The sequence below is a fragment of the Scardinius erythrophthalmus genome, assembly GCF_964197995.2.
Source record: "Scardinius erythrophthalmus genome assembly, chromosome: 16".
Lineage (NCBI taxonomy): Eukaryota > Metazoa > Chordata > Actinopteri > Cypriniformes > Leuciscidae > Scardinius > Scardinius erythrophthalmus.
The window spans coordinates 14,506,213-14,519,584 of NC_138236.1; the positions used below are offsets into that span (position 1 = coordinate 14,506,213).

At 39.0% G+C, this 13,372-nt stretch overlaps 1 protein-coding gene across 1 annotated transcript; it reads left to right on the forward strand.

The window, feature by feature from the left end:
- Window positions 1-5,694: 5,694 nt before the first annotated feature.
- On the forward strand, window positions 5,695-11,444 carry gpr20 (G protein-coupled receptor 20). Its single transcript, XM_081388189.1, has 2 exons — window positions 5,695-5,937; window positions 9,853-11,444. Exons 1-2 carry the CDS (start codon window positions 5,930-5,932, stop codon window positions 10,946-10,948), a joined length of 1,104 nt encoding a protein of 367 aa, XP_081244315.1. The 5' UTR covers window positions 5,695-5,929; the 3' UTR covers window positions 10,949-11,444.
- The last annotated feature ends 1,928 nt before the right edge of the window (window positions 11,445-13,372 follow it).

Sequence of the window (13,372 nt, forward strand, 5' to 3'; positions counted from 1 at the left end):
AATGGAGTCTTGCGTGGTGAGCGTGCATACAGGCCATGGCGGTGGAGTGCATTACTTACTGTTTTCTTTGAGACAACAGTACCTGCTATCTGCAGGTCTTTTTGAAGCTCTCCACAAGTGATCCTTGGCTCTTGGAAAACTAGTGATGTAGTAAGACCGGACTCGAGTCCGGTCTCGAGACCGATTTCTGCTTTCTCGGACTCGACTCGGACTCGTTCTTATAAAGAATCGGTCTTGACCCGGACTCGACCCTTCAAAGACTCGGTCTTGACTCGGACTCGACCCTTCAAAGACTCGGTCTTGACTCGGACTCGGCATAGGCGGTCTCGTCCCATCACTAGAAAATTTTAATTGACTGTTCGCAAAGACCCGCCCCCCTTAGTTACTGTCGCCATGTCCGACAAGCTACGCCGTTCTCACGCCACACCATGTTCTCACGCAGTGAAAAATACATCGCGTGAGAACATGGTGATATTAAACATATTAAACATATTTTTTGATATTAAACATATTAAACAAAGTCTCACCTTTCAAATTTGGTCATTTTTTAAAAGAAATTTAAACAATAAATACCGTTTTGTTGCTCTTTAATGTGCTGTGACAGATCGCTGTAGAGCATCAGTTAAAGCTGCTCGTGAACCGATCATCTCTTCCTTCTAGTTAATTTATAGCCTCAAATAAACATGAACAAACATAAGAAGCAATGTTGTTTTAACCACGGAAAGGCGTCAGTAAACTCCGTGTTTCAAGTTCAAATCCTCCCATGTTAATCTACTAACTCTCCTGACTGCTTTGTCGGACAAAATGGCGGATGGCGAAGTATGATTGGTCAGATCACCTGTCAATCAAGCTCCCTGCGAAGGGTCAAATTGCTCTGCATGTCCTAACTATGATTTAAAAAAGTCAGGGTGGGCTTAGCATGTTGATGACAGAGCAGCACTGTTGAAGCAGTTTAGAAAAATAGGCAGAAGATGATGCATGTGGTAGGGATTTTTTAATGATAGTAAAAGCATAGTCCATATTAAGACGTTAAGACTGCTCCTCTAAACAATTCCCAATCTAGCTTAGTCTGTAGGCCTAACTGTTGATTATTAACTGGGGTGATATCATGAATATGAAAACTGACATGTTTTTATGGTCTTGGTCTCGACTCCTAAAGACTCGGTCTCGACTCGGACTTGCTTCCTCAAAGACTCGGTCTTGACTCGGACTCGACTGAATTTGAAAACCAGCGGACTCGGTCTCGACTCGGACTCGACCCTTCAAAGACTCGGTCTTGACTCGGACTCGACTGAATTTGAAAACCAACGGACTCGGTCTCGACTCGGACTCAACCCTTCAAAGACTCAGTCTTGACTCGGACTCGGCATAGGCGGTCTCGTCCCCATCACTATGGAAAACTCTTCTGATTATTCTTTTCACTCCTCTGTCAGAAATTTGCGAGGAGCACTGGTCGAGGCAAATTTATGGTGAAATGATTGTCTTTCCACTTCCGTATTATGGCCTCAAAAGTGCTCACTGGAAAATTTAGAAGCTTAGAATGGTGCCTATAACCAATTTCATCATTATGCGTTGGAACAATTAGGTTGCGAAGGTCCTGAGACAGCTCTTTGCTTTTACCCATCATGAGATGTGTCTTGTGTGACACCTTGGCAATGAGACCTTTTCGTAGACCATCCGTTGGGACTGAACCAGCAGTTATTAATTTGCACGGACAGGGGGCTGGATTGCTTTTTAATTACTAATAGTTTTAAGCTGTTGTCTTGGCTTTCCATGCCTTTTTGCACCTCCCTTTCTTCATGTGTTCAATACTTTTTCCCTGAGTCATTTCACATTATTACACATAACTTAATATCTGAACTTATTTGTTTTGGTTTCTTTGTATGTATGGATTCCTTGGATTGTTATCAACATCTGGTGAAAATTTCATGTCAATAGCACCTTTGGAAATATATTTACTGAGACAAATGGTGACGTGTTCAATACTTATTTCCCCCGCTGTAGTAACATGTTAGAACAAACAGAGTATAGTGGAAATGTGTTTTAGGAGTGCAAGCGACTCTACCTCCCCAGACAGAACCATCTTGTGCCTGGATTGTCCCAACAGTCCTTAATTAGCATATTGATGAGTCTCTTGTATCAGAAAGGCATTACCATACTGTGATGATGAAGGACATTGTCTCACATTCAATTTACACATATACCTTTAGAGACTACTGATGTATTAGTGTAGTGAAGAGTTCCACCCTTATTCACTCAGCCTTACACTACATTACAATGTAGGTTTATTTTTAAGTCAATTTCTGTTTAAGCACATTAAAGTCTGGGTAACAAAAAAGCTGAATTGGATGTTTACACGGTTATAACCCAGAGGGGAAAAAAATCCATGTTGAATTTATGACCAAAATGTTTGTCACGCTATATGGAGTAAGTTGTCACAATGGAACCAGCCAATGAACAGCAATATGTTTTTCAGCTAATTTAAACATTAAAACATGTTGTTATCAAATGAAACTATTTATGAAACAGAAACAATGTAAAGGATAACAAACACATTTCAAACCATTGTTTTGGCAAACAAATTTTGCAATTAATTTACACAGATGAGCCAAAACATTACGACCATCTGCCTAATATGCTGTCGGTCCACCTCGTGCTGCCAAAACAGCGCTGACCTGCAGAGGCATGGACTCTACAAGACCCCTGAAGGTGTCCTGTGGTATCTGGCACCACGACGTTAGCAGCAGATCCTGTTGTCATCACGACAGACGATTCACTCACATGCCATGGTAGCTCAAAACAAGGGGGCTATCCCATTCTAAAATCCATATTCATGTTAAAGGAGAACTCCAGTCAATTTTAACATTGAGCTCATTTTTTTTTACATTTGGAGTGCTGTCAATACAGAGAACAACGACAAAAATCGGTGTTGCCTACACCGAGTTATTCTATTTTTAAAATTTGCACCCTGTTGACTTCAATGGGGCAAGTACTAAACCTGCTTTTAGCCTCTTAACATCCTTGATGTGTCATTACAAGTGCACAGAAAATGTGAGTGATTCCTTCAGAGTGAACACGAGTGAATCTGACTGCAGTAGATGTGAAAGAAATGTATAAAAATGATGTCATTTAAGCCAGCGCAAATACCTGTGTTTACATCCTGTTTTCGGGTGAAGTCCAAAGTAGTCGATTGCCGAGTTCGGGCGCGTGATCATAGGTACTAAACCTATGCGCGTGAACTCGGAAATCGACTACTTTGGACTTCACCCGAAAACAGGATGTAAACACAGGTATTTGCGCTGGCTTAAATGACATCATTTTTGATTTTTGATCATGCACCGATTTTTGTCGTTGTTCTCTGTATTGACAGCACTCCAAATGTACAAAAAAATGAGCTCAATGTTAAAATTGACCGGAGTTCTCCTTTAAGGGCGCACGTCGAGCACTTTGTGCCCTTTCTATATGGAGGAGTCCCCGGTGTGTAACCTTGGATCCCATAGGGGCATTTTGTCATCGTCATTACAACGGACGCCTCACTCACGGGCTGGGTCAATGTCATGGATGTTGCCCAGTCCAGGTTCTTTGGGGAAGCCCCTCATCTCTTTTGGTACATCCAGCCTAAAGATGAGGGCTGTCTTTTTAGCATTAAGACACTTCTTCCCAGATCTCAGGGGCTATCATGTGTTGGTGCGGACGGACAGCACATCAGTAGTCACCTAAATTATAACCAGGGTGGGATGCATTCGCGCCCCCTGTTCAGGCTGGTGCAGCAGATCCTGCTCTGGGCAGATTTAAACTGCTTTCCCTGTGGGTAGTTTACATCCCAGGACACCACAATATGGGAGCAGACATCCTGTCGAGGCAGGGACTGAGTCCTGGGGATTGGCGACTCTACCCTCAAGTAGTGGAGTGCAGAATTTGGCCAGGTGGAAGTGGACTTGTTTGCCTCCTAGGAGTCAACCCACTGTACCCTTTGGTTCTCTTTCTATCCTCCAGCTCATCTAGGGCTGGATGCCATGCAGAGATGTGGCCGAGGTTTGCCCCCTATCGTTATGCTCCTGGGAGTTCTGGCAAGGGTCCGTCAGAAGGCGACTAACATTAGTAGCTCCATTTTGGCCGGCCCAAGTACTGTTTGTGGACCTGGTACCTCCCCTGGAAGGCTCTCCCTGGAGATTTTGACCAGGAGGAACCTTCTGTCCCAGGCTCATGGGGCAATTTTTCACCCCCAACCAGAGATTTTGAAGCTGTGGGTCTGGCCCCTGAGGGATACTAGCTCATAGATTCTCTTAATCAAAGTCATTGATACCATTCTCACCGCTAGTGCTCCTTCTACTAGAAAGCTGTATGCTCATCTTTAAACCAGCTGATGGAGTTTCTTCAAGAGCATCATTCAGCTAGACTTACCCCCGCTAAGGGGCTTCGGTGGGGAAACATGTCAGACAGACAGACGGTTGGCGTCTATCTGCAGACCGCGGGTTCTTTCAAGAAATCTCTCAATTGCATTAAAAGGGTGGTCAGTTACTCCTATTGAACCCTGTGTTTTTTTCCTGTGGCTTGCGCATTTTTCCAATTTTCTTTCAATGGGAGCTCCGCGTTTTTAAAACACCAGGAACTTAACGAGGTGCTGAGATTGTACGTAATAGATTGGTTACGTACTTAATTGCATCACCTGACTTCATCCTATGCCAATGATTTGCTGTGTACTACATGTGACTCACCGGCATGCTGTCTCTCGTTCCCTTTCTCAGGAAACCAGGTTATATAAACCAGAGACATTTTGCTCATTAGTGTACATTTGTAACATTTAAAACATCTGACAACTTGCCCCACCCTGACATTTATGAAAAATACAAAGTACAGAATTCCCAAAAATGTATTATTTAAATAAATTTCGAATGAGGTGTTTGTGTAATTGTCCTTTTTTCTTGAAACCTTAGTGAGAACTAGCCTTTTTTAGAGTTAATATTTGATTTTTAAAATTAACTCTTAATAGTGACAAAATGTAATGGTTGACGGCTGAACAGTTATTCAGTTATCACCAGGGCTTTCAAAAGTTTGACTTTCAAAAGTTTACAGGCATATTGTAAATGCCACATACAAATATGATTCACATGCTTCCAATGCTGTTAAACAAATTTGAGACAAAAAAGGACAGCACACAGTTCTAATTTTTTTAACTCACTCTCAGTCACATTTGAACTTAGCTTACAGACTTCATATCTTTAGTTGGAGAAATTTCGGAAACATCAGGACAGAGACCTGGCAGATGGTGATGGATGTGTTTCCAGACAGGAAATGTGGAAAAAGTGTCGACATGTCCAGCAGTATTAATACATCCTGTTCTTTTATTTTAGCTATCTTGCTGGCATTCTGACACCTTAAAAAAATCTTTTAGAGGACTTATGCAGTTTATGACATTTCATCAAGTTTATCAACTTAGAACTTTGCATTATATGCATGCAGTATTTATTGTTTTTCCAGCCCCAGTGCTACTGTAAAATTTAAGGCTACATTTTCATTCAAATAATCGTAACATTGTATTTAATGTCTGTTAAATTTTATTTCAGTAAACCAAACAATCACGATGAAGAGTTTCATATCCCAGAATCCACTGTTTGTAATGTCAGGGTTTATCCAAACTAACTCGAACTTCCTGTGAGCCAGAGGATGAAGGGAGGGAAAGAAACAACAAACGAGTGAAACAGAGAGGGATAGAAAAAGAGACGTGAGCACAGACAAGGTGGAGAGATGTTCTCCTTTTCCCCCTTCAAGGTGAAGAAGTTCAACATGTTTATAGCACAAGGGATTTGGTTTTCATCATTTAAGGTTCTTTAAGATGGTCTTTTATGGTCTAATTTGAGTGTCAGTTCTGTGGCCTTCATTACAACATTTCTGTTTCACACTCCAGATCAGCTTCTCATCCTTCTATATGTGCAGGTAAGCAATTACTTTGTGTTGTGTGTGATTACTGTGCAATGATGCAAATTTTTGTTGTGCTTTTATTGATACAAAATGTTTGCAATGCCAACCTTGATTTCATGTGTGTGAACAGTTCTTTTAAGTGAGAAGATAATGAATCACCAGTTTAATAAATCTACTTAGCCATTTAAAAATGTTTATACAATTTAGACGATTACATTTATTGTATATATATATACAATAAAGATGTTTTTTGAAGTGCAAAGCTATGAGGTACAGAAGCAGAGTCCAGCTCAATGCAATTGTCTGAATATAATGCAAGGTCCAAATGAAAAAGTATAAACACAGAAGGTGCGTTATAAAGATTGAGGTAGTGACCATAACAGTGAAAGTGGCATCAAGAGGTAGAATGGGGTAAGAAATGTGCAAAAATATAATAAGAAACATTGTAAATGTGTAGTATGGAGACTGTTTAGTACAGTGCAGTTTCTATTATATATATATAAGATAAAAAATTATATTATATAGTCACTTTGTTTATGAGACTGGTGGTACAATTTTGTTAATATATCTATATTACATTTTATTTTCTATTTTTTATTTTCTATTTATGTGCGGGTAATTTATGGATTTTTCTCCAAATGTTCCCAAAACTTGTACATGTTCTTTTGTCACCATTTAATGTGCCGAAGCAATATTTTGCTACAACGAGGGATCATCCTCATGCCAAAAACAACCAGCCTACATCAAAAGCTCTGACGGCGGCTCACACAGAGATATTTATTTGGACAGCATTAATGCATCACTGTCTCTCAGAAAGGACCATTAGTTTTGTTGTTATCTTGGAGAATGGCATTCCCTCTTTATATCTGAGACTCTGCTTTTCGATGACGATTAGCTAATATGCTTTCTAGACAGAAGGAATAGGAGGATCTTTGTTGACATCTTTGTACGCATGCGCGAGTGGTTGTGTGGCAACAAATCAAACAGTATTGCGGGCTGTAAAGACGCGACGAGCACTTTCAAGAGAGTTAGCGGGCAAAATCCACAATATATAAGCACTTTAACATCTGAAGACCGGAGGAGGTTTGGAGAGAAGCTCAAAATTTGTATTGGTGACAAAATCGAAGTTATTCAAAGCCCATATGAGATCTCCGCTGACTGTGCGTGCAACTCCCCAAACAGTCGAGGCATTTATACTTGACGCAACTGTTTTGTTTTAGACTGAACACCAGACCATACAACTGATTTAGACGCGCAAACTGGGTGATGATGAGATGTACTAATATCCGTCTGCTCGGGCAGATTCGGCTCAAAGTCGTGCATCTGCGGGGGCGCGCGCGCTGTTAAGCCGAATCTGCCCGAGCAGACGGATATTAGTTTTTTTTATTACCTTCGCGCTCATGCGGACGCGTCGAGTATAAACAAGGTTTTACAGCTCAGCCACTTGTTTTTTTTTTTTCATATTTTTTTTGCAAGTGGAAGATCTTGGTTTACATTTGGACTTGGATGTGATCTTATAAGCTTGAAAAGGTTGGTGACCATTGCATAACGCAAACCCAGTCAAACATTTGACTGCAGTATCTTCTATTCTATGCGCTTTATAATCCGGTGCGCCCTGTATATGAAAACAGTTATAAAATAGGCCATTCATTGAAGGTGCGCCTCTGCTTATAGTGCGGAAAATACGGTAGTCTGGGTGCTGTGGATCGCGGTTTGGGACACCTGAATCAGAACGCGAAAACATATGACTCGGTTGATTTGACTCAGTTTTATTTATTATTTTTTATTTTATTCAATCTTCTATAAATACATCACTAAGACGTAGGCCTACCATGAACAAAATGAGCCTCACAAACTCGATCAGTAACGTTAGGAATCCAGGCTTCGGAGCGTCCAGGTTCAATCGCCTAATTGCACGCAACCATTTCTTTCGTTTTTCGCAATCCTTTTCGGAGGAAATTCGAAAAAACTTTTTATCAGGCCCCCAACGAGCCGTACAATCGACCACACAGCAAGAGTGAACCATCCTCTTCTCTAAATCCTCCTCCAAACGTGCAAAACAGTCAAATTACAGGTATCTAGCGGTGTTTCCTGCCACACGATTCCCGTGATGCAACGCGGCAAACATAAACAATGACGTCACAAAAGATCCGCCTATAGAGGTCACCACCTCTCTCATAAACAGTTGATTGCCTTTTTTATACTTTCAGGTATGTTTTATTGTCAGTGTGAAACTGACATAAAATCAGTGTTTTAAAGAAAAAGTCAAAAGTTATCAATTTTAGAGGAGAGTAGCTTAATTTCAATTATGCAACAGTGCTTGACGTTGTTCAAATATTTAAATTCATTCTGTGGAGTTTAGTCTCTGATATCTAAACAACATTATTTTGGTCAATACGTATTGTATATTGTTCTGTCTTTTCAATTAAGATGTAAATTGAGCAGAGACCCAAGTAAATAAACATGCAAAAGAGTCAGAAGTCTGATGCCTTTAGATGCTGCTCAGAATTCATTTGCGTAATAGTGGGATAGACGTCTATTCCCACGAATCTCTGTATCCAAACAAATCCTTCCCATTAGTCTTAATTGTAAACACATCTCATTCTGAACACCATCGGAACTATGCCAGACCGTAGGTACCTCTTCGTCAGAGGCTTCCAGGCTGTTTGTTTATCAGGCTCATTCTTTCTGCGATGGAAAGAGAGCATATTTGTTTTTGCAGGCAATTTTCCATTATGCCACATTGTACCATGTGACATGGGTTTGAGATGTAGACGCACGCAGTCTTAAAACATTCAATTATTTTTATGTCATTACATACCAAACCAAGGTAAAACATGACCAAAGTTTGAAATAGCCAACTATATATAGCATACTATCTACTGCAAGAGCATATACTGTATATACAGCAGACAGTTTGCAACTGTAAATGTTTTATATAGTATAATAAATTAGCTGGTACATGCAAGAATGACTTGTTGTTTTAAAAGATATAAATTAACTAACATTTAAAAAACGACATACCCATCTGAACACTGAACTAGTTTGTAGTCCTAAAAAGTTACAATCTTACAGTCTTATTATTAATAAAAAATATAATTTTTTTGTACCTTCTGTGCTCAACTTCTATTTATTTATTTCATTTGTTTCTTTATTTATACATTTTTAATTATTTATTATCTGCACTGAACCTCTTCTCACTTGGGTGCTCTGACATGGGTGCTAGCAGCATTTTAGTTTTGTTAGACATTAGTGCTGCTTTTGACACTATGTCATTACATCCTCCTTGAAAGGATGTCTGAGTGGTTAGACATCTCTGTTGTTGTGTTTGATTGGTTTAAATCCTATCTCACTGATCATTTCCTGTATGTATGTTTGGGGAAAAATAAACGTGAACCAACATTGGTACAGCAGGGTGTCCCGCAGGGGTCTGTGTTAGGGCCTATTCTGTTTAATCTAATCTAATCTAATCTAATCTAATCTAATCTAATCTAATCTAATCTAATCTAATATAATATAATCTAATATAATATAATATAATATAATATAATCTAATCTAATATAATATAATGTAATATAATATAATATGTTGCCTGATCATTCGAAAGTTGATGCACCTCTTGATGGAAATAAATGTTGTTATGTTTATTCCATCAAGAGGGTCAAGATCTTGTATTGACAATGGAAGAGTCAAGCACTCTGTGAAGTCTATTCCAGCACATCCCAAAACTTTCAACTCTTTTTTTTTTGTCCGGGCGGTGTATAATGATCCATTAATCATTATATTATTTGTTAATGATTTATTGCTAAAAAGTTATTGTAAAGTTTTAGCAAATTGTCTTAAACTCAATTGGTCAAAAACTATCATTATACCATTTTTCTTTGAATCTAAAAATAATGTCTTTCCTTTCTCTTTGTGTTTTTGGGCAGATCCAGCCCCCAAACCACAAAGATGACCCTTACAGAGGTTTCATCGAATCTGAACCTCACATCAACATCGACTCCACCCCTAACAACTAATACTTCTCCACCATACCGTGAACCTTATTTACACAGACTGGCCCACTTGGATGAGGGTCTCTATAATGACTTTTACAGCCTGTGGATAGCCTTGGTGGTCATCAACACACTGATCTTTATGGTAGGGATGACTCTAAACAGTCTGGCTTTGTATGTCTTCTGCATCAGGACCAAGCCAAAGACTACATCAGTCATCTACACCATTAACCTGGTTGTGACGGATTTGTTGGTTAACCTTTCCCTCCCCACTCGTATCATATTGTACTACAGCGGAGGAAAGTGCCTCAACTGTTCCTACATGCACATATTCAGCTACTTCGTTAACATGTACTGTAGCATCCTCTTCCTCACCAGCATCTGCGTGGATCGCTACCTAGCCATAGTTCAGGCTGAGGCCTCGCGGAAGTGGAGGAACCCTGGTGTGGCCAAAGCAGTGTGCGTCTGCATTTGGCTGTTCGCCATCATCGTGACCTACTCGCTTCTCACAACGGCCTTCAAGCACTCAGGCTACTGCCTGTCCAAACTTTTCGCGCTGACCGTATTCGAGTTCTTCCTCCCAATGGTGATCATCGTAGTGTTTACTATTCGAATCATGTGCGCCCTTTCCAGCCCGGGTCTGATGCAGCAGAGCCGCGACAGACGCATGAAAGCCGTACAGCTGCTGTCGACCGTGCTGGTGATCTTCACCGTCTGCTTCACACCGTTTCACATCCGTCAAGTTCTGTTTTACTTCAATCCTGGTCTGCCTCATCATGTGATTGTGTACCATGTGACTGTCACCCTCAGCAGCTTAAACAGCTGCCTGGATCCTGTGGTCTACTGTTTCGTCACCACTAACTTTCAGTCTACCATGAAGAGATTTTTGAGGAAGATAGAAAGAGATCAGACGAGCGGAGATATTATCAGCATGCAGAAGAGCTCAAAGGCTTCAGGCACAGTGAATAATATAGATAAAAGTATAAGGATAAACATGAGCCCTGTCCAGCAGGGAAGCCGACCTGCATAAGGGAGCGTACATGTGTCCTGTACAGTATTCAGATGGTTGCAATTACCATGTCATATACTAAGGCAAAACCACGGCATAGATGAGACTTTGTTTCTCTGTGTACTGTAAATACGTAATATTTATTTTATGAGCTTGCATTTCATTTCACATGTGACATTGTTTGTAACTACAACAGCTATGGAGCAATGCCAACATAATATGCCACAGCATTTTTTAACTTGTAGTGTTTTAGAGCTGGGGTTTTAAAAATGTTGATGCCAAGGGTTATATTATTGGGTATCATTTTGTTACTGTACTGAAGCCAAGACAAATTATTATTAAAACATTATCTAGAAAATATTGTATTCATATCTACTGTATCTTTTTTTCTGACCACTATTAGAGTGTATTATCGTTCAAACGTTTAGGGCCGACATGTTTTTGTTATTGCTTTTAAAATAAGTCTCTTGATTTGATCAAAAATACAATAAAATATTGTGAAATGTTATTACAATTTAAAAGAACTGTTTTCTGTTTTTATATATTTTAAAATTCTTGTGATGGCAAAGCTGAATTTTCAGTATCATTACATCTTGAGTATCACACAATCCTTCAAGGGGCCATATTATGCCATTTTTGTACAAGCTAATAAGATTCTTTATAGGGTCTAAATTAAAAGTTTGTAATATACTTTAATTAAAAATTCTCATTAGTATTGTAAGAAAACACTCATTTTACCTGGTCAAAAACAGCTCTGTTTTCAGCACGCCGTTTAAGTGCATGTGTCTTATGATAATGAGCTTTGCTCACCCCGCCCCTCTGTTCTGTGCGTACACCGTTTGTAACACAATAACCATAACGCGTTGTTCATTATACACGTGGGATTATAAATTATATATAGAACGTCGTACATAGAAAACATGCGGTAATGTACCCTGAGATTAAACCTTAGCCACATTCATCGTGAAGCGTGCTAGGCTGCTAGCGATTTGCAAAGATTAATATAAATATTAATATAAAGGTTAATAAAACGTTACACTCACTTCAGTTCTTCTGGAGGTGCGGCAGGAACACGAATAGTTGGTAGGCTACTTTTTTTTACAGTCTATGGTTGGTACCGATCCTTTATTCAGGAGCAGCTTCTTAGCAAAACCAGCTTTACTGACCCTCGTTTGTAAAGCAGTCTGGTGTGTGAAATGATTCATGCAAACATGAAAGCGTTGACGTTGATCGTGGGGAATATTCCCTTCGAAAACGAACTCAGTCACTGCGTCTTCAGCGGTTCGGATTTAGAAACATTAAAAAGACTGCTGTGTTCCTTATTACACCCAAGAACAGAACACCACAATCGCTTAGAAGCCATTCTGCTCATAGCAACGCTGCTGTCAATCACAAATCGTGGGAGGGGCGTCCGACCGTGTGACGTCACTAGGTCGAACGGCTTGATTTTAGAGATTGGAAAACAAAACCACTGGATGGATTTTTTATCATTTTATGATGGTTGTGTACAGGCACTGCCAACACACATTTCAATACAATCAACTTGTAAAAGTGCATGTACCATTATATGACCCCTTTCAGAAATCATTCCAATATGTTGATTTGGTGCTCAAAAAACATTTCTTATTATTATCAATGTTGAAAACAATTGTGCTGATTAATATTTTTGTGGAAACTGATACTTTTTTCAGGATTCTTTGATTAATAGAAAGTTCAGAAGAACAGCGTTTATTTGAAATATAATTTTTGAATTTAGAACTTTTAGTCAAATGAATGGGTTCTAGTCGAAAAGTATTAATTTCTTTAAAACTGACCCCAAACTTTTGAACTGTAGTGTATACCTGCAGATAATTTTGTTTTTTGTTTTTGCTTTTAAATTTTCCATGGACCACACCATGGAAACCATGGTTTTCAACCATTTTCACCATTGAAAATATACATAATAAATACATTAATGTAAAAAAAAAAGAAAAAAAAGTGTTTTGTGTCATAAAATCCTTTTTAGAACTTATGTAAAAAAAAAAATCAAATAATAACTTTGATGCTTAGCAGCAAAATCATAGTGTTAACATTTTAGATAGGCTTTTGTTTTATGCTTTAAGGCCAAATGAGAGTATCAGTGATTTTAATTAATAAATTAAACTATTCTTTCAGTAATGTTAACCACAGACCTGAAGTACAGAAGAAAAAAAGGATGAAATTCTATATAAATCAATGCTTGGATAGTTTTTAAGCAATTCAGGCTGGACTAGTTGCAGTAGACTACTACTTAGTGTAGGCTAGTATTTAAACTCTAGAATAACACATATCTAATCTGTCAAATTATTCAACCTGACTTATTTTATTGCATTGTAGTATTTTATTATCAAATACCACTTTAAGAGACATCAGTTGTGTGTTTATGACATTATTAAATCGAATGAGATAAGTAATGAATGCCATGAC